This window comes from Xenopus laevis, chromosome 3S, assembly GCF_017654675.1.
Source record: "Xenopus laevis strain J_2021 chromosome 3S, Xenopus_laevis_v10.1, whole genome shotgun sequence".
Lineage (NCBI taxonomy): Eukaryota > Metazoa > Chordata > Amphibia > Anura > Pipidae > Xenopus > Xenopus laevis.
Genome location: NC_054376.1, coordinates 90,565,764 through 90,586,868, shown reverse-complemented (window position 1 = coordinate 90,586,868; position 21,105 = coordinate 90,565,764). Strand labels below are relative to the sequence as shown.

Sequence of the window (21,105 nt, the reverse complement as noted above, 5' to 3'; positions counted from 1 at the left end):
GTTCTGCTGTGTTGATTTGCGATCAGTGGAGTTGCATCCATTGCATTAAAACAAAGACAACTGAGCTTGCTTGTTCTTACAAAGTAGACATTATGGTGCTTAAAGGGCACCTGTTGGGCAAAAAAATATGTCCTAATATGTCCTAATAAACCTTTTTGTATTTTTTTAATTGCTGTCTATTTAAATCACATCTTTTGGTCTCTACAAAAATATTATCCCCAACCAAAGGTGTGGGCTAATATAGCCTGCTCCTGTTGGGGGTAACAGATTTTTTTTTTTAAATGGCCCCCGCCAGCACTAATATTTTTGCCCAACAGGTGCCCTTTAAAGTGGGGATTGTTAACGCTAAAGCTCACTGTTAAAGATGTCTGCATGTGCTTCTAGGTCCAAGGTTTCTGTGCTTATTGATACATCCTGCAGTGGGAACCCAGTAATTACTGTTACCTTGGGTTCCTCTTCATTAATAGGCATGCTCATGCAAGTGTTTGGGTGTGTGCAGGGACTTCCCGAATTTCCCGAATCAAACACTTCACAATGGTACAAGCTGAAGCATGGGTTGCATTACTCTGTGAGACTACAGGGTAGGTGTGGAACTGTTCCCTGCGGCACATGCAGACTATAATAGTTTTCCTTTCAATCTATGGAATTGGATGTGTTAAAAATTTTATATTTGAAGTTTACATAGTGTTCATGAATTATTTTTTTTTTTTTTTTTTTTTTTTTATGTAACCCCAACTGAATGATCTCAGGGGAATATATTTTCCCTACTGCAGAACACACAGAGCTGTACTTAAATACATTTCAACATAATGCTTAACAGCCTTCTGCTTGAAAAACCAGGGGGAAAGGACGCTGTAGTGGTTTTCCAGCTTTTCTCTAAATCTGACATCTGCAAGGGAAGTGGATTTAGCCTGTAATGTTCCCTTAAGTGTAGAAACACAAGCATCTGCTGGGGCCCTCACTGCAGGCAAAAGGGGCGGCTGCCTAACATTAAGCTGCCCTATTCACCTCTTACAGTCTTGCAATACTAACCCTTCCAAACAGCTGGTTCCTGCTATAAAAAGCAAACATTTGGCTACACTCTGTAGGAGGCGTGCTTGTTGTGGTTTCCATTTATGGAAAGTTGAAATTGATTACTGCATGGAGTTGAAAGAATAAGATTAGGGCACTCAACACCCAACAGACAGAGCATGCAAAACACTTACAATCCCCCATTAAGTAGACTGCACAAAATAAATTTTGTGTATTGGTTGTTACAACTCTGAAATGATTACCTTCAATGTCTGAGCCTGAGGCACAGAAAGAAACTCTGTAACCAAGGTCACATTCACCTGGTGTCCTGTTATCGATTATTGCTTTGTTACTCCATATTGCAGAACTGGGCATCCACTCTCTCAAAACATGATGAGTTGTCCGTGTGAGAGCTTTTAATGGCTGCATCCTGTAATTGTACCCAGCTTGTAGCTGATCATTTACAGCAGAAAGCATTTTGTCCATATTGCACACTACTGCATTCACATTAGCGAGTTCAGTTGAACCCAGTAACTAACAAATGTACACATACTGCAAATTAAATAATTCTGGTAACAGTGCCCACTGCTCCAACGTTATGTGATTTTGCCTGGAGTCCTACACTTTTGCATAATACAGGTATGGGATCCGTTATCCGGAAACCCGTTATCCAGAAAGTTCAGAATTACAGAAAGGCCGTCTCCCATATACTCCATTATAATCAAATAATCCAAATCTTTAAAAAGTATTTCCTTTTTCTCTGTAATAATAAAACAGTACCTTGTACCTTGTCCAAACTTTGATATAATTAATCCTTTTTGTAAGCAGAACCAGCCTATTGGGTTTATTTAATGTTTACATGATTTTCTAGTAAACTTAGGGTATGAAGATCCAAATTACAGAAAGATCCGTTATCCGGAAATCCCCAGGTCCCGAGTATTCTGGATAACCGGTCCTATACTTGTAATGAGTTGTGCCATATGAATCCAGTATACTACATGAAAAGGTTGTCTTATTACAGCAGAATGGTTTACAAAGGAATTGATTTGGATGCTTCTTCAGTTTCCTGTACAAAGAATATAGAGAATTTCATTGCTGGAAATAAGGCTTTTTATCAGTGGAAAGCTCAGTCTCCAGAAGCACTATTTCACTTTGACGTTTGCCATACAGAAAACTTCATTAGGGAGGACTCTCGCTGCAACTGCTTCCAAATCGTATCAGATATAAAAGTAAATTAATTTTGTTATTGGGACAATAACTCATTTCAGAAAAGACATGGAGCAGAATGATACAGAATACTGCTTACTGTTTTTAAAGGAGAACTAAAGCTTAACTGAAGAAGTAGGGCAAAAATGTTGTACAATACAGCTGTGTGACCTGTTATCCAGAATGCTTGTGACTTGGGGTTTTCCAGACAAGGTGTCTTTATGTGATTTGGATCTTCATATAAATAATTAAATAAGGATTAATTATATTACAAAGAGAAAAGGGGGTATCATTTTGAATTTAAATTATTCGATTTACTTCAAAATGAAGTCTTTGTAACCTTCCAGTCATTCTGAGCTTTTTGGATAATTGGTTTCCTGATGTAAATTTTTTGGGCTTCTCTACCAGCTCAAGCCACACAGCCCCTAGTAGCTCTACATTGTATTTCCTCTGTGAACATGTTCTGTGCTGATTTCAGTTACTAAGCTTAGGGACCAATGCATAATTTACTTTAATTATAGAATATATATATAACAATCAGCCCTGTAGCATCAGCTTATGTGACAGGTAAAATGTCATCTTCTGCTTGCTGATTTGCGAGGACCCCTAAGCTTAAGGGGAACGATCACGACACTGAAAATTGAATATACGCTTCACCAAACTGAAATAAGAAACTTTCTACATTAAAATCAATCAAATATTCTGTACCGTTTCTGAAATAATCAAGCTTTACTTTTCCTCTCTCAGCATCTGTTTCTCTTCATTCTGTCTTCATTCTCTCTTCATGCAGGAGTTGAGTGTCAGATAATCATTGACAGTTAGATCCAATATATCTTATAGGGGGCTCCTTTTGCCTAGAAGATGCTTTAGAGCTCACTCTATTGAAATCACCAGGAATTCGGTCTCTATACATACATAATTTGTGCAAAAGGCAGTTATTTTGTTTGTACTGGAATCAGTTATTTGAATGAGCTCTAATACATCTGCTTGGAAATGAAGGCCCCCTATAAGATATATTGGATCTAACTGTTAATGAGGGACACCCAACTGCTGCATGAAGAAAGAATGAAGAGAAACAGACGCTGAGAGATAGTGAACATACAGTAAACTTGATAATTTCAGAAATGATGAAGAATATTTAATTGATTGTATTTGTATTTACAAAGTTTCTTATTTCAGTATGCGGACGCGATAGTTCGCTTTTAGCTTCTCAACTGTCGCCCAGAGCACACTGAGCTGTAAGCTCCCATGACAGCTTTGAAGGACTGAATAATTACTGTTATAGAGATGGTGAACCTTAAAGCTGGTGCAGTATATGAAATATGGCATTTTTAGCCATATTAATTTTTAGAGTTTAGGTGTCCTAAAAAAAATAACGAGAAACTCTGACCACCTTTCTTTTTTTCTCTTTGCCATGCGGGGTTAATAGTTTGCTCAGTGGCTTGGAAGTGTTTTGTCCTTATGCGCTGCTCATGTTATATGAACAGCAGTGACTGAACATTGGTGTCTGGGCTCAAAATAATTTCCTGTTTACATATAAAGTTCATCTTTCAACATGACTGCCCTAGGGCTGGCAATCCTTGGAAAAAGCTCATTAAAGCAGTACTCAGGAAGAGTCTTGCTGTTAAATAAAATCAGAATGTACCATCATTATATCAAGAATAAATCCAGCCCGAAGGCACACTAGTGCCAAAAAAAGGGATTTCTTTTTTTTTTTGTTTATGCAGAGATATATTCCAGAACAGGCACAGAATTATTAAATGGTTGCTCTACCTAAATGTTTTTTCCCCATAGTAAAGGAAAATGTAATTCTAAGCAACTTTTCAACTTTAACTACACAATTAGTGGTTTTAAAGTTATTTGTAAGTCAAATTATTATTAAAGCAGTAACTGTGTGTTCACATTTTGTGCACATCAAGTCCGCTGATAAAAGCTAATTAAAAAACCCTATAGAGACATGACTCCTGTTCCATTGTTTTAACCCTTTCTCTTGCCAACAGTGTAAGTACTGAATCATCGGCAGAGGAATTTACATACTGGCAACGGTGTAGTACCAGTGCTTCCTGGTGTGAGGTAACAGTATGGGAGCCAGGGCTAGAACTAGGGGCATATGCCAAGTGCGGGGATTTATGCACATTCCTCTTTTGCCTACCCCTGGCTCACCTGACCTAAAGCTGATTGGGCATGAGCGAGGGAGTCCCCATTTCAAAGTATCTTGAGTATCTGTTTTACATGAGGCACTGAACAATTTGTATCCTACTTCTTTACAACAAGAATTTCCCAATGTATTCCCCATTCTTCATATATTGACTTGTATAAAACTGAGACAGAGGACGATAATGACTTGTACTAGAAATAGCAACAGTGATCATAGCCTAAATTTTTACTAAATGAATTTGGTAACAACAGTGTTTATTGATTTACAAATATATTTTCACTTTATTATCAAATCCACCTAATATAAACTGTTTTGCAAAGTTTACCAAAGTCTACCAGCACAATTATTGCTTAGCCACATAAAAATTGATGCAGAAACATGTATATGAGCCTAAATCGTGCTTTGCTGTCTGCAATGAAACTTCACGAGTAAGAAATATTTTCCAGTTCTGAAATTGAACAAGTTCATCAGAGCCCCAGAAACACCAGTGGTATATCACTGCTTATACAGAGCAGATAAAGCGGTTTGCACCTCTTACATCTATGAAATCATTTTAAGCACACTATGATATATATTTTTATTTCAGCCCAGGATTAACCTATAATATAATAACCCATTAAAAATGTGTTTAGGCTTCCAGTCATCCAGCAGGTATTCAGTTCCGGTTTCATTAATCCCCAGCAAATTGTGGCATATTCTAGATGTAGCACCTTTTAGATCAGGGGTGTCCAACCTTTTGGCTTCCCTGGGCCACATTGGAAGAAGAAAAATGTACTGGGGCCACACTCGAAATACACACAATCTCATAACTTTTGATTTATTTCATTGTAAAAGTAAAAGAAAAGAGGGGGATTTTTGACATTGTGTTTGAGAAACTAATGTATCAATATCTGGTTGAATGGCAGTAGTTGCAATTTTCAGTGAATTCTCAAGGTGCTCATCAGATAATTTGGTTCTAATTTTACTCTTAGGGGCAGATGTGTTAAGGGTCGAATATCGAGGGTTAATTAACTCTCGATATTCGACTGGCGAATTAAAATCCTTCGACTTCAAATATCGAAGTCGAAGGATTTTGCGCAATTCGTCCGATTGAACGATTCAAATGGATTTTAATCCATCGATCGAAGGATTATCCTTCGATCAGAAAAAACTTGCAAAGCCTATGGGGACCTTCCCCATAGGCTAACATTGACTTCGGTAGCTTTTAGGTGGCGAACTAGGGGGGGTCGAAGTTTTTTCTTAAAGAGACAGTACTTCGACTATCGAATGGTCGAATAGTCAAAGATTTTTAGTTCGAATCATTCGAAGTCATAGTCTAAGGTCGAAGTAGCCAAAAAAACACTTCGAAATTCGAAGTATTTTTTATTCTATTCCTTCACTTGAACTTAGCGAATGGGCCCCCTAGTGTGTTAATTCTTGAAAAAAGTTGCTCACAAATGTAGGCGCTACATATATCCTTAGCATAGCGGGCAATACTGCTGAAGAATGCTTACCTGCCTTTGTAAATATCCGAAAGCTCACTTGTTAAATGCTTTTCCAGCTCTAGGAAGCCACACACCGTACACCCCATGTAAAATTTAAAGCACACATGCACACAATTAGCTCTCTGTGAGTGACATTGCAACATGACGTTTCCTGGATTAGTGGATGTTCAAGCTGGGCCGCATTTATATTCATCCTGGGCCGCAGGTTGGACACCCCTGTTTTAGATCCTCAACAGCTACACTACCATTGCTGCATTAGCATCAACAGCAAACGCCTGTTAGTTCTTAGCTGGCCATAGATATAAAGATTTTTAAAAGATCTTTTCGTTATCGTTAGACCAAGGTTATCTTGAAACGATCGTTTAAATGTACGATTTGTCCATCAACTAAAAAGACCATTTAAAGTGATGTTGTCTAGTTGAAGCCAGGAAAACCGAGAGTAGCTGCCTGCTTGGCCCTGCAAACAATTGGACAATGGATACATTTCACTGTGACCGAATAAAATTTTCTAACCTGGCTGCTCAATTTTCTGACCGATGTCGGACGAAAAATCGTTAGATAATTTGACGGATTTGTCGGATTGCACTAAAATCGGTCGTTCAAGAAAAATCTTTGCATCTATGGGGACCTTAACACTTGTACAGGCCAAACCAACAAATTTATCTTTGAATCACTTGGTGCCCTCTCAGACTGACAGTCCAGTGACTGTATATACTGGCTGATATGATCAGTGATCAATCCACGCTCATATATGTTTTAATATAAAAAATCAAGTAGATGTGATGCTAAATTAAAAAAAAAAAGTTAAAAAAAAATAAAATCATAGTATAGATTATAAACTCTAATGAACAAAGCCTTTTTTCTGTAGTATGTTTGTATTTGAGTTAAACATCCATTCAGTGTACAACAGTACATAAACTCTTGGTGCTTTATAAATACATACTAATATTATTTTAGAAAATATCTAATATTGAAATGCATTTGGCAGATGCGTAGAAGTGTTGCCCGCAGGTTAATCTGTGCTACCACGAGTGGCAAATCTCACAAAAAGTGGTAAAACATATGTAGCACTTTACTTTCCAAAGTTGCCTCATAAGGAAACTTTGGGCGACTTTAGAAAACGAAGTGCCTAACTTTGAGAATAAAACATATAAATGAGTAACGTTGAACCTGATCAGACATACAGCTTTCAGTAGCTGTTATATTTACTAACTACATTTGCTGAAAATGTTCTTTAGATATGGTAAAGTTGGTTAGAACTACATTTACTGTATTTACGCTAAAGAAAATGAAAATAACAGTTTGGAGGCCAAGGCCCGTTTAAGATAGATTGTGTGTTGTATTAAGTTCACAAACTGTAACAGTTTTTGGTTTGAGATAGAGAGTAAAGAAATGGATGGAATATGCTATTCCATGGCAGCTTTTGAAAAAGGGTATTCAGCTCTCTGTTGTCAAGCCCTACTGCCACTTAATTTGCTGATTGGCCTGTGTGCACAATAAATAATATATGTATCCATTACATTTTGGCAAATAAACTGTTTTAGAAAGGCTTTGCACTGTCCTCTCTCTAACTTTGACAATCAGGATGTCTGATAGCATGCTAGGCCTCAGTGACATAAGGCACAATTAGTGCTGGCCTGTCATGGGGGACAAGTTAGTTGTGGCTCATTACAGTTTTCATAATGTTGCTGTCAAAACTGATTACATCATGTTTCAGATGAGTTGATATTTAGTCACAGCTGGTAAAGTTAAAGTCATTGTCCTGCAACTGTAAAAGGTCAGATTTATATATTATATAGATTAGATATATTTTATCTCAAAATATATATACCGTAAAGTTTGCAAAAGCTTAAGTCTTAATTGGATTTTACCTGTTGTAATGAGAAACTGAAAGAATATATCACAATGACAAATCAATTGTTTTATATATACAATTAATGAAAAAAATGTCAGTCCCTTAGGTTATTTCTTGCCGATCACCTCACAGTCTCTCAGCTGTAGAGAAAAAGAATCCAAACAAATGTGTATACTTCCAGGAAAATATGCACAAGGGATCAGCGCCTGTGGCAACAGAAATAAGGAACTCCCATAGCGTAATACGTTCAATGTAGATGGTAAATGTCACCATGTGCTTTTAGTTTACTTATTCTATAAGTGCTCCCCTTTTTTTAGTTTAGCTTATTCCGTAAGTGCTCCAATTTCTCTTATATGTAATTGGTTAAAGGGAACAGGTGTTGGAGGGGTGCACAGTAAAAGCAATAGCAATTTTCTTCAGTGCAGCGATGGGTCAACACAGTTTTAAAACCACACCTCCACCATTTGGAAGAATTGCCTACTTACAAACCACTCTCGTGGTCAAGCGTGTTCATTAACTCCTCCTGAGTGGTCTTAATTTAACCTTGCATCCTCCATGAGTTCCAGGGGAGGGATAGAAAAACCGGAAATAGTATAATAACGTTTTATTTTAAAAATTCTTAAAAACAATAAATACACTCACATTTTGTTCTCATTAAAATCGCATTCAGTCCAATTTGTTGTGATTTTTCAAAAGTCCCCAAGGATGGTGGTTTCCAGCCGGATTTAGACCTCCTTGTGGTACTCGTACTGAACTGGTAAGAATTCTCCGTCGCCCAACGCGTTTCGCTGTTACTCACAGCTTCATCAGAGGCCACAGGCGCTGATCCCTTGTGCATATTTTCCTGGAAGTATACACATTTGTTTGATTGAGAAATGAAACAAGACAGCAGAAAAGAAATATGCCCACCACATATGCAATGTCATTATGTGGCATTATAAAAGTGGCCATACATTAAGATTTGCTTGTTTGGCGAAGTCCATGCGCACCAATAATGAATTCCCTAAATATTTCACATGGATATTTTCTGTCTCTTTCATGATGCCAGCAAAAAACTTATTTGGAAGGCTGTCTGCCTCCAGTTTCTAGACCTGTTCCTTCAGATACTAGTCCCAATATTTTCTTAGTTATTGTTTAAAACATGTAATATTTGCGATTTCTATTTCTTGGCTCTATCAGAATGTCAGCTGGGTAATTATTATGCAGAAAAACCTATCAATATCCCTTGCAGAATAGATTTAATGGAGCCTTGAGCCTGAACCTCTATTCAGCTGAAGAAATAGATACTGGGAAACCATCTCTTCTAATTGTTTTCATATGACGCTGCTCCTCATATTGGAGGGTGGAACGACAGAGTTGTGCTTGAATTCATCAGTTCTAGTTGTGATTTGGTGTTAGTTACTGCTTATATCTCGACTTTGCATGGTTATTTTGCAGTGCTTTCTTTTTGGTGGATATACATGTGTGGTAACTTGTCACTTCACCATTTCATCATTTCATCACTTCATCACTTGTCACTTCATCACAACAACATTTTTCTCCACTTGTAGTTTTCCTTTCACTTATTTTATTCTAGTTTAGGTCATTTTTGTTGGTGTGTTTTTCATGGTGAGATTTTTTTTTAATTCATAGTAAAACAATGAGGTCATTATTGCAATCAAGTAACTAAACCAGAAATTCTTATGCAGTCATATGAAAAAGTTTGGGAAACCCTCTCAGCCTTCATAATAATTTACTCCACTTTCAACAAAAAGATAACAGTGGTATGGCTTTCATTTCCCAGGAACATCTGAGTACTGCGGTGTTTTCTGAACAAAGATTTTTAGTGAAGCAGCATTCAGTTGCTGTTGTATGAAAAAATGTGTAATTTTGCTAATGTAGCTCAATACTGATTACTGGCAACACCAAATTGGTTGGATTAGCTTGTTAAGCCTTGAACTTCATAGGCAGGTGTGTCCAATCATGAGAAAAGGTATTTAAGGTGGCCAATTGCAAGTTGGGCTTCTGTTTGATGCTCCTCTGAAGAGTGACAGCATGGGATCCTCAAAGCAACTCTCAAAAGATCTGAAAACAAAGATTGTTCAGTATCATGGTTTAGGGAAAGGCTACAGAAAGCTATCTCAGAGGTTTAAACTGTCAGTTTCAACTGTAAGGAATGTAATCAGGAAATGGAAGGCCACAGGCACAGTTGATGTAAAACCCAAGCATATGCAGAGGATTGTGAGAGTGGTTACAGACAACCCAAAGATCACCTCCAAAGACCTGCAAGAACATCTTGCTGCAGATGGTGTATCTGTACATCGTTCTACAATTCAGCGCAATTTGCATAAAGAATATCTGTATGGCAGGGTGATGAGAAAGAAGCCCTTTCTGCACTCACGCCACAAACAGAGTTGCTTGTTGTATGCAAAAGCTCATTTAAACAAGCCACTGTCATTTTGGAACAGAGTGCTTTGGACTGATGAGACTGAGTTATTTGGTCTTAACAAAAACGTTTTGCATGGTGGAAGAAGAACACTGCATTCCAAGAAAAACACATGATACCTACTTCAAATTTGGTGGAGGTTCTATCATGCTGTGTGACTAGTTCAGGGACAAGGGGCCCTTGTTAAATCTTCAGGATAATGTTCAAGCATCAGTCACAACGTTGAAGTTACGCAGGGGTTGGATATTCCAACAAGACAATGACCCTAAACACACTTAGAAATCTACAGAGGAAGAAGTACAATATTTTTGCATGGCTGTCAAAGTCCCCCGATTTGAATATCATTGAAAATCTAAAAACAAGAGAAAGCGGTAAAACCCCACCCTACCTTACTAAAATTAATTGAGATCTAATTATATAAGTGCTTAGTGCTATTATAAACATAATAGCACTAAGCACTTATATAATTAGATCTCAATTAATTTTAGTAAGGTAGTGTGGGGTTTTACTGCTTTCTCTTGTTTTTAGTATCCCTATTCTGGTTTATATACCTCTACACAGCCTGAAATTGGGTAATACAAGTAAGTGACTATTAATTACAAGTGAACTATATTTTTGTTTATCATCGAAAATCTATGTGATAATTTGAAGCAGGCTGTCCATGCTCGGCAGCCATCAAATTTAACTGAACTGAAGAGATTTTGTATGGATGAATGGTCAAAAATACTGCCATCCAGAATCCAGACACTCATCAAAGGCTATAGGAGGCGTCTAGAGGCTGTTACATTTGCAAAAGGAGGCTCAACTAAGCATTGATGTAATATCTCTGTTGGGGTGCCCACATGTATGCACCTGTTAAATTCTGATATGATGCATATTGCATATTTTCTGTTAATCCAATAAACTTTATGTCACTGCCGAAATACTACTGTTTCCATAAGCATGCATAATATCAAAGGCTATTGTGATACTAAGCTCTATAGTTAGTATAGGTATGGGTATATAGAATTCATGTGAAAGTAGGGACGGGTGTGTGTATGGATGCTGGGTTTTCATTTGGAGGGGTTGAACTTGATGGATTTAGTCTTTTTTCAACCCAATTTAACTATGTAACTAACTATGTAACTATATATTAAAAGGAAGTTGCTACTTTGAAAGCTCAGCCGATGATAAACAAAACTCCAAAGAATTAAGAGAGGTTCCCAAACTTTTTCATACGACTGTATTTGGAGGTCCTTTGTCAGGACCTAGTGGCCCTTATCCAGTTTGGAGTCAGGACCAAGGAGGAAGCAATAGTACAGACTGGCTGGAAATGTCCTATATGCAGTACATAAAGATGAAGTCCAGTATTTGTGCCAAACAATATATTTGTGCCAAGCATTGGGGTGCTAAGGTGCTACGTCATTTGTTAAGGGAACAGGGAGATAACATATTTTCCTATCTTGGTCAATTGGTCAATTGGTAAGGGATGAAAGGGTTCTCTGTGAACTCGTCTGTAAAAATATAATAAATCTCTCCAAAACCCAAATCTTAACAGCTTTCAACAGCAGCTGTCAGATTTTGCATCTCAGCTGTTAATGAGTTTTGTTGCATAGTGTAGGGAAAACTCTCTGTAATGCTCAGGCCAGAAAACACAACTCACCCTTTGGTAAACCTTGCTACATTTCTATTTCATTGTTGGAAATTGCATATTTATATGATTTGCGAATATTATTCTACCCATATCTAACAGCATTTACTTGTTGTTTTTTTTTTTTTTTTTTGAGAAGCATGGCGATCTAGTTAACATTTTCTATTTTCCCTTGTACAGCTATGTAGAAAAGGATAGAGGTATAGGCATGTGCCATAAAAATGATGGGGGGGCGTTTGAATTGAAAAGTATATTTTTACTTGGGGGGGGCAAAACACTTTGAATCCCTTTTCTTCTAAACAAACATTTTTGCATAGTAAAAGAAAATGTAATTTGGAACTGCTTTACCATGTATATGAATAACATTATTTACTGTTTAAGTTGCGAATGTCATAGTAGTTGCTATTTTTATTTGTCTTTCCATTTCTCTGCAGATATTTTTGTCCTGGTCTGTAAATCAGCAGGGATTATGTTTTTCAGAAGTGGTAAGGGCAGGGGCATTAGTCACCCGCAATTTCTTTAGACACGACTGTGGGCAGCAAATCTCCCAAAAATTCTTCTCCAATTCCAGTAATTGAAATCACTGGTGGATATGCCCAACTGATTGCTAAATCGTGTGAAGATGCCTCCAGAGGAAACTTCTGGCAATTTAGCGATCAGTTGGATATACCGCTAGCGATTCCTATTACTTGCAATGGAGAGACATTTTCGGGAGATTTGTCGTTTGTGCGACAAATCTTCACGTGTTCCACTGCACTAAGATTATAAACAGCCATGTTTTAATATAAACAGTGATTGTTTAAACAAAATATATCGGAGAACTGTTTAGAGTTACATTTTATTTCATTATACAAAAAAAACCCAAAACAAAATAGTTTTTGGGAGGTTATCTCCATAAAGCTAAAATATTGAGACTTAAAAGGTAGTGCTAAATTCTTCAAGTAAATTGTTAATATTATTACCTTTTCCTAGCTTCTATATGATCACAAAAAGGTTTGTTATTTTTGTGGTATTGCTTTCCTGATGAGCACAGTTGCTTCTCACTATACCATTAGTTTCTAGATATGCCCTCAGGAGATCTCCAGCAATGCATCTTTTCATACTCCTGGAAGAGAAGCAGGCGATAACCTGTCAGCATGTCAAAATTACTCATCCACCTATTGATTCAGCTGTTCTTTTACAAGTTTAGTCTGAAACCATGAAGGGTGGGGGTGGGGGTGGTAGTGTCACAATGACATTTGGAAACCAACTCTCCACTGGGAATTTCAAAATAATGCCTTCAAAGTTGTAGTTAACAAATGAAATGCATTATGATTAGTAAACACAATGTTGTTAAGCATAACAAAAATGCAGATATGAAATGATCACGTACTGGTGTGCAAAACCGTTTAAAATGATCAGTCTAAAACTAGAAATTCTTACTTCTAGTAAAAGCATAGCAAATATTTTATATATTGCAGTAGGAATTTTCATGGTTTAAAAAATGCCGTTTTATCAAATAAGCAAAGTTTATAAAATGAGTAGGCATGGCTGCTTTGTGCGTTGGGATATAAGGGCTGCAGTGTAATGGGACTTTAACATCTACCTAAGTAGTGTCAGCAGAATATATGGAATTGTTTACTTTCACTCATTCTGGACAGTATCCACACCATTGTGACACACATTCAGAGTTGTCCTCTGAAAAGGCTGCATATGTATGTGTATATATATGCTAAACACGCAAAGGATTCAGTTGCCTACAGTGAGGATTTACATACCGGTATATACATTTGCATATAATTTGCTGCTGGATTTGTGTATAATCTATATAGATCTTGTTTACGAAAGAGTTGACTTATAACTTTTGCATTTGGTGACCAGATGGCTTTTAACTGGGTTTGTTACTTGTATGTGCTGTAATGGAACAGGTATTATGAGAGGGATTTTTGAATATTGGCTCTTGCAAGTGTGTTAACAGTCAATATAACTGTATAAGACCTTGAGAACCCAGCAGCCACTAATGCCACTTCCAACTGCAGTGTTAATGTGCTTTTGGGAAACTGGTATCACATGCATACAAGTTATAATAGAAAAGCTTTTGTTTTGAGTGCAAAAGCTCAATACATATGAAGGAATGTAGTTTAGTCATTCTTTCCTTTTTTTTTTTTTTTTTTTTTTTTTTTTACCTATCTTTCTCTGCATCTATGTTGCAGAATTAAAATTAAAACCAAGTCATTTTATATAAATCTGTGTAGGGAAGCACAAAATGGATACTATAGTGTAGTACCCTTAATTACATATAATAAAGTGCCAAGTGCAACACACTGTGCTGTGTTAATTTTGTGAGGCTTGTTTAAAAAGTGCCATGTGCTATAGACCCTTCAGGTGAGTTAGACCAAGGATGATAAATCAGCCACCCTATGTGAAAATTACCTACTCACCAGACTTTCAAAGTAACTACACATCAAGCAATCTCATGCTAAGACCAAGGTGTCCGCAAATTTTCACCCAATATTCATTAAAAGAAAAAATATTTAATAGAGCAGATGTATTTATTTAAAATTAATGTGCCCTAACAACTGGGTATACTCACAAAATAACAGGAAAATGAGAACCTTCTACAATTAAAACAGGACAATTGCCACTACTCCTAATAGCGCGTTTTGCGTGTTGCGCCACACCTCTTCAGAAGGTCATTTTATATGTTTTATTACAGAATTTTTTTTACCAGATGCAGGTAGTCAGAAAGTAATAGTGAAATTAAACTTTGTGCTACTAGTTATCCTCTAGTGATATCTTGTTAATTTGAATTTGTGACCTAATGGAAGGCAAGTCAATATTAATGAATGAAATGGCTTCTTCATTAAGTCTGGACTAGTCATTCTCTGCCGTTGCCTTAGAAACAATAACATTGATTTATCTTAAGGTTTTTAAGGTTTTAAAGACCTTAAGGTTTTATTGTAGAAGTGCTTATATTAAAATATCCTTGACAAAAAAGATTTACAACAATTTTAGGAGAGTTAATAGACATTTACAATCATTTTTAAAATGTCTGAATCTACCTAGTTCCATATGCAATAGTACAGTAAATAAAGATCTGCCTTTTGAGGTAGAGGGTTTTGAAGGGTAAATATTCTTCCATTGATCTTTTTATTGATTTATTTTTTGTATGTTTTTAAACTGAACTGGGCACATTATTTTTAAATTCAGATGGCGGCATCATTTGGAAACCATATGCCATTAAGGGTTCTGATTTGATTTAGCAGAGTGTAAATAAATATAGTATACACGCTCATTGGCATCTCTAACTTTTTATTACACATGTTCCAGCTGCAGAAATGCACAACATTGGCACTACAGTTTGTACATTTATTAACTTATATACATATACATACCCTATGGTTACATTTTTTTTATCCAAATTCTTTTAACACTGTGTAAGTACCATTGTATTTATCTATCTATCTATCTATCTATCTATCTATCTATCTATCTATCTATCTATCTATCTATCTATCTATCTATCTATCTATCTATCTATCTATCTATCCACACAGAGACACTCACACTGGCCATACATTGTAAGATAAGATAAAGCTGGTTCCCCCAGCAGTCTGGTGCAGTTGTAGCCCCTGGCCCCATTGTAGTTCCACCACCGTATAAGAGAACAAAATAAAAAAAACGTTGATTGAGCACCTGTAGCCACTGGAGCAAACAAACTAGAATGCAGATGAAATGCTGTATACCATATTTTATCTTCAAGCATTCTCCATAGAGAAGTATGGGTTCATTTAACTCCTATGCTGTGGACATAAACCACAGCTCAATTAAAAACATCTGTAAGATGTGTAATGTGTACTTATTTTACTTAAAAACCTTTGCTTGAAAATCTGTAAAGCTTTAATCTCATTATGTTACCTCAGAATGAATCATTGATTTTGTTTTGCCAAGTTGGATTTGGAATTAGAAAAAAAAATTGCTAAATCAATATGCTAAGCCTGATGTTTATAACATTGTGATTAAACGGTATACATTTAAGATATATGGCCTAAATTAGTTAAAAGAAACGAAACAAATGAAGATGGACATTAATGTTTATGGCTAAAATCTGCCTCACCGCTAATGATAGCTGGATGAAAAATGCCAGCAGTGTTTATTGCTGGTGTGCCAGAATCATTTAATGTGTATTTTTTTATGATGTTTTTGAAAGGATGGGGGTATTTGCACTTGAGTAAAAGTAGGGGAACACACTGGATTTGTATTTGTAATCTATACCAGTGACTGAACATGGGTGAACAACAGTTTTCTTACGATTGCTATGCTATTTTTCCGTTAGTAAACAGCCATGTAAGTGGCCCTAAAAAGGATAAATATTAATTTTAGGCTGTAACAAACATTAACCAATTTTATATACGGCTCTCATAATTTGCTAGCTTAGACCTGCTAGAAGAAATATGCCAATCTTCTAGATTTAAACTTCTTTAAAAAAATTAGTAAAATAGTGTCACATTTGCTCAGATAGAGCTTTCCACATGCCTATATCATGCACACAAAAAACCTGCAGCTGTTCAGCTGAATGCTGGTAAGGCATTTCCTTTTTTTTGATACAATACAGCTATTTGTCCATGCTTTATGCCTATCACCTTGTAGTTATGAGACTAGTGTTGTATTTCAGGAAATCGAGGCAAGGGAAAGGGAATGTTTTTGTATGAAAGTTATGTTATTGTACAGTGCGGAAGGAAAACTCAGTTGGTTGTGTCTCTGTGTCTAGATGTCCTTAACAAAAGCAAGAGCAATTGCTTTCAGGGGAAAAATATTCAGCTACAGTAGATACAGCACAATGGAAGTTACGCCTGCCATGGTTCTGTCTGTGTCCCAGTATACATTAGTGCAATCAAAGACGTGAAAATCTTCAAATCATACGCCTGCTGCACAGAAATTGTTTCTTTTAAAACTACTACTATTACTAGGGGGCCAACGTGGGGCCTGGACATTTGACCACAAACTTTGTGTGGTATGTTAAATAGGGATACAGAAAATCAAATTTTTGGTATAATAATACCGAATCCTACACAAAAGATTCAGCCAAATCCAAGTCCTAATCTGCAAAAATCAGAAAATTATTTAGTCGCATTCAGTTCATTCAGTTGTTCAGACAAGCCGGATCATGGAAGCAGGATTTCGAATATCGATGACACGTTGAGATGTTGGTTTGCTAGAATCCTGAAAAGATTTACTATATGTATTATTTGTGTTTCTTTTATCAGAAAAAGCTTTTCTGCTTTGAAGGCATAATATGGTAAATTCTAAAAGCAAGACTCTGGCAATCAAAGGTTATTCTAAAGCTCCACAACACTGAACATGCAAAGATTGGCAGCTGCTGATGCTGAGTTCACATCAGGGGTGTCTGCTCCTGATGTAGCCACGCATGCACCCCTTATTGTATCTTTTAAGGCAAACTATAATTTCATGATCTATGCTAAGTGTACAGTATGTGACTTTTATATTCCTTTGGTTATAAAAATGATCTAATGGATAAAATTAGATGAATCATGGATGCAGTATTTGGTGCACTCCTAAATCAGCAAGTCATTTTCTAGTTTATTTGTTTACAAAAAATCTAAACAAATGAGGCAACAAGCCTAGATAAATGGCCAGTTATTTGTGATTTTGCTTGCAACTGAACTCCTTTCAAGTGATCTTTCTAATAGGTGATTTTATTTGGACCTCAGGAAGTTAATGTATAAAACAGAATGTCTATAAATGGATGTGATGAGTTCAAGTGATCAGTCCAGTTGGAGTAATGTTATTAAAATCATCTATATGGTATTGTACTTTTATATTATGCTCAAAACACCAATGTGTCCTTAGGTATTTATACACAAACACTTGAAATTGCTTTTCCATTTGTTGCATACATTTGTGTGCCCCATCTGCGCTAAATGTTTGTTTCATTCTTTATATATGGGATAGAAATGGGCACAGAGTAATTAAATTGCTGTACCCATTTTTAAAGGGGACCCGTCGCCCAAACCAAATTATTCCAAATCCTATTTTATCATGTTAGTCAAGCAAAATGAACTTTAATTACACTGTATACATTATTTGAATATTGTTTCCATCAGTCTGGGAACTCATAATTATAGCAACCAGGAAGGAGCCATTTTGTGGACATTGTTATTAAGACAAGCCTTGTATCATCTCAGAATCTTGTTTGTGCACCAGGGGACAGGGACCCAATGTCCATCCCCATGCCCTGGTTACACAATTAAATCATTAAGAGAGCTGGGGGAATGCATCTAGGAAGTGCTGAATGGAAAGTGAAAGTAATTGCCTGCCCCGGCATAGAGGAGGGGCAGACAATATTTGATTGACAGCTGATATTTTTAAATGAGTTTACAACAGCTATGAATGCTTTAATAAAAAAAAGAAATTGGATTTCATATTTAATTTAAGAAGGACTTTTATTATACAGATTTTTATTGTCTGGGTGATGGGTCCACTTTAATGCACTTGGCCATTTTAAGATGCATCCATGTCTGTCAGACCTACAGTCTTGTTAGAAGCACATGATTACAAAATAGCTCAGGTATAGTAAAGTTTGCAATTAGCTTTTTACACATAAAACTTCCATAAGTATCTGTTTTAGTGTCTTTTGGCAAAGCTTTCAGAAAGAAACTTTATATTGACATTGAAAATTCCTAAATTAATTATAATTAAAAAAAATTGTTTTGTTTTGTTTTTCAGAAATACGAGTCCAACTAGTGGAGCAGCAGAAATGTCTGGAGCAGCAGACAGAGATGAGAGTTCAACTCCTTCAGGACCTGCAGGACTTCTTTCGTAAAAAAGCAGAAATAGAGACTGAGTATTCACGGAACTTGGAGAAACTGGCTGAGAGATTTATGGCCAAAACAAGAAGCACTAAAGACCATCAACAATACAAGTAGGATATTTTATAGAGAAAACTTGTTTCTGTTGGTTATCTAAATTTCCTAACCCCCATCATATGTTTTTAGTTTTCTCACACAGTGTGAGATTGTACGTATATAGTTTTGAAAGAAAAATAGATACATTATTGGGAGCAGAAAACTAATGGAGTTTGTATAAATTATACATATATATAAATTATATATATTCTAGTGTATCACTAAGTCTTCTGTAAGAGAGCGTCGATGTTGGCATGTTCTACACACACACTACGGGGCAGATTTATCAAAGGTCGAAGTGAATTTTCGAAGTCAAAAAGTTTTTAGGTACTAGGGAATAGTTCAACTTCAATTCGAATTTGAAAAAATTTTGAAATTCGAAGGTCGAATTTTCTTTTTTGAAGTACTGTCTCCTAAAAGCTGTCGAAGTGCTGTTTTAGCCTTTAGACTTCCTAGAACCTGTATGGAGGCAATTGGGGGAGTTTGGGAGATCTAAGTTACAAGTTAAAAAAAACTTCTGCCCACTTCGACCCCAAAAAACTTCGACCACCATTTGATTGGTGTTTTTGAATTCGAAGTTCGAAGTTTTTTTTAACTTCGACCTTTGATAAATATGCCCCTACGTCTCTATTTTTTTCTAAAAAGACACTGTATCTGCTAATGTTCTGTGTATGAAGATTCAGCCCTGTGGCTATTTTGATGTGCAAACACCCAGTGCAATGCTGAGACCTGCGGCAGCTACAGTATTGTAGCATGTGTTACTGAACAACTCCAGACAGGAAGGATAATGAGATCTGGGTTGCAGTTATATAGTGCTCTGGATCCTACAAAGGATTGTCACTGGCCAGCTGTTGACCAACACATGACTTGCCATTGTAAATATATTCATTGGAGCAAGAACAGCTGAATCAAAAAGCTGTGCTGGGATTAACGGGTTTTTCAGATAATACCCATCTAAATGCCTTTTATTGTGGCCTAGTTAACATATCTTTAAAGTTTTTTAACATCAGAAAATGTCAGCACTAGTTGGTTAGTCCTTGTATTTTTGTACCAGATCTATATATGTCCTTTTTAAGATCATAGAGCTGAACCATGAATTAATGTGTGTGGGCCATTCCATAAATATATTTTTATTTTCAGATGATATGCCAAATGTATTGAAAAAATGGACAGCAGTGCGCAAAAAAGTATCTTTCTTATTTCTAAAAATATGATTTGGAAATATTACCACTGCTAGAACCAAAGGCAATATTTTAAAATACCTCTTCTTTTGTTCATTCCATTTCAAGTGCAAGAATAAATACATTCATAAAACATTTTAAAAGAGAAGTAAAGTTGTACTCTAACAATGTAATGTAAAAACTCTTGATATGAGCTGATTTTCATTGTCAAAGATTAGTAATGATCTATTAACTTACACTTGATCCCTGAGTTATCTCCACGATATGCCCACATTAAAGGTGGCGATATTGGCCTGATCCGACCGTGGGCCCTAGGGCCCAACAATAGACCAAAATTGTGTTTGTCTTATTTAATTAACTCATGTTGAGCAAGGGGGTATACTTACCCTTTTAATTAAGAGATTTATTTCTTTATTATTTTGTGTCCAGCAGGGATTGTTTTAGCCCTCTCTTAATGTGATTTGCTTTTATTGCATGTAGCCGAGAACAATAACTTAAAGGGGTGGTTCACCTTATCATTAACTTTAGTATGTTATAAAATGGCTGATTCTAAGCAACTTTTCATTGTTCTTTATTATTTATTTATTATAGGTTTTTGATTATTTGCCTTTTGCTTCTGACTGTTTCCAGATTTCAAATGGCGGTCATCTAAAAAACAAAAGCTCTGTAAAGTTACACATTTAAAGTTATTGCTACTTTTTTAGTCCTCTTTCTATACAGGCCCTCTCCTATTTATTTTCCAGTCTCTTATTCAGATCAATGCATGGTTGCTAGGAACCAGATTGCTGAAATTACAAACTGAAGAGCTGCTGTATAAAAAGTGAAATAACTAAAAAAAAAAAATAAAAAAAATAATATTGACTCTGAATATCACTCTCCACGTCATAATAAAAGTGAATTCAAAGGTGAATAACCCCTTTAATGGTTCTGCTGCTGCATGTGGTAAAGGATGCACAGCCCTTTTACATTTATATGGGGCAATGACTGATTAAAGACCTCAACAACTTTCTCACAAAAATTGCTTTTGCGAACGTTCGCAGTGTATGTTATAAAATTTCACAATCACAAACCATTTTTTGCGACAAAATATTTAACAAAAGTCCAGAGCAGGTGTTGAAGGTTTGCGATGCGCAACTAAGAGTGGCAATGCAATAAAAGCCTAACAAAGAATATTACATTGCGACAGGCGAATTTTTATTTGCAAAGTTTTGCCCTTTGAGAGTTTTAATAAATGTTTCCCATAGTGTATA

General features: G+C 36.2%; 1 protein-coding gene across 6 annotated transcripts in view; it reads left to right on the top strand.

The window, feature by feature from the left end:
* Window positions 1–21,105, top strand: part of LOC108713165 (SLIT-ROBO Rho GTPase-activating protein 1) — a 96,100-nt gene that overhangs the window by 18,646 nt on the left and 56,349 nt on the right. For all 6 annotated transcript variants that reach the window (XM_018256002.2, XM_018255997.2, XM_018255998.2 and 3 more), the window contains one exon: window positions 18,496–18,691. In XM_018256002.2, the coding sequence (XP_018111491.1) occupies window positions 18,496–18,691 (196 nt within the window). The remainder of the gene's footprint in view (window positions 1–18,495; window positions 18,692–21,105) is intronic.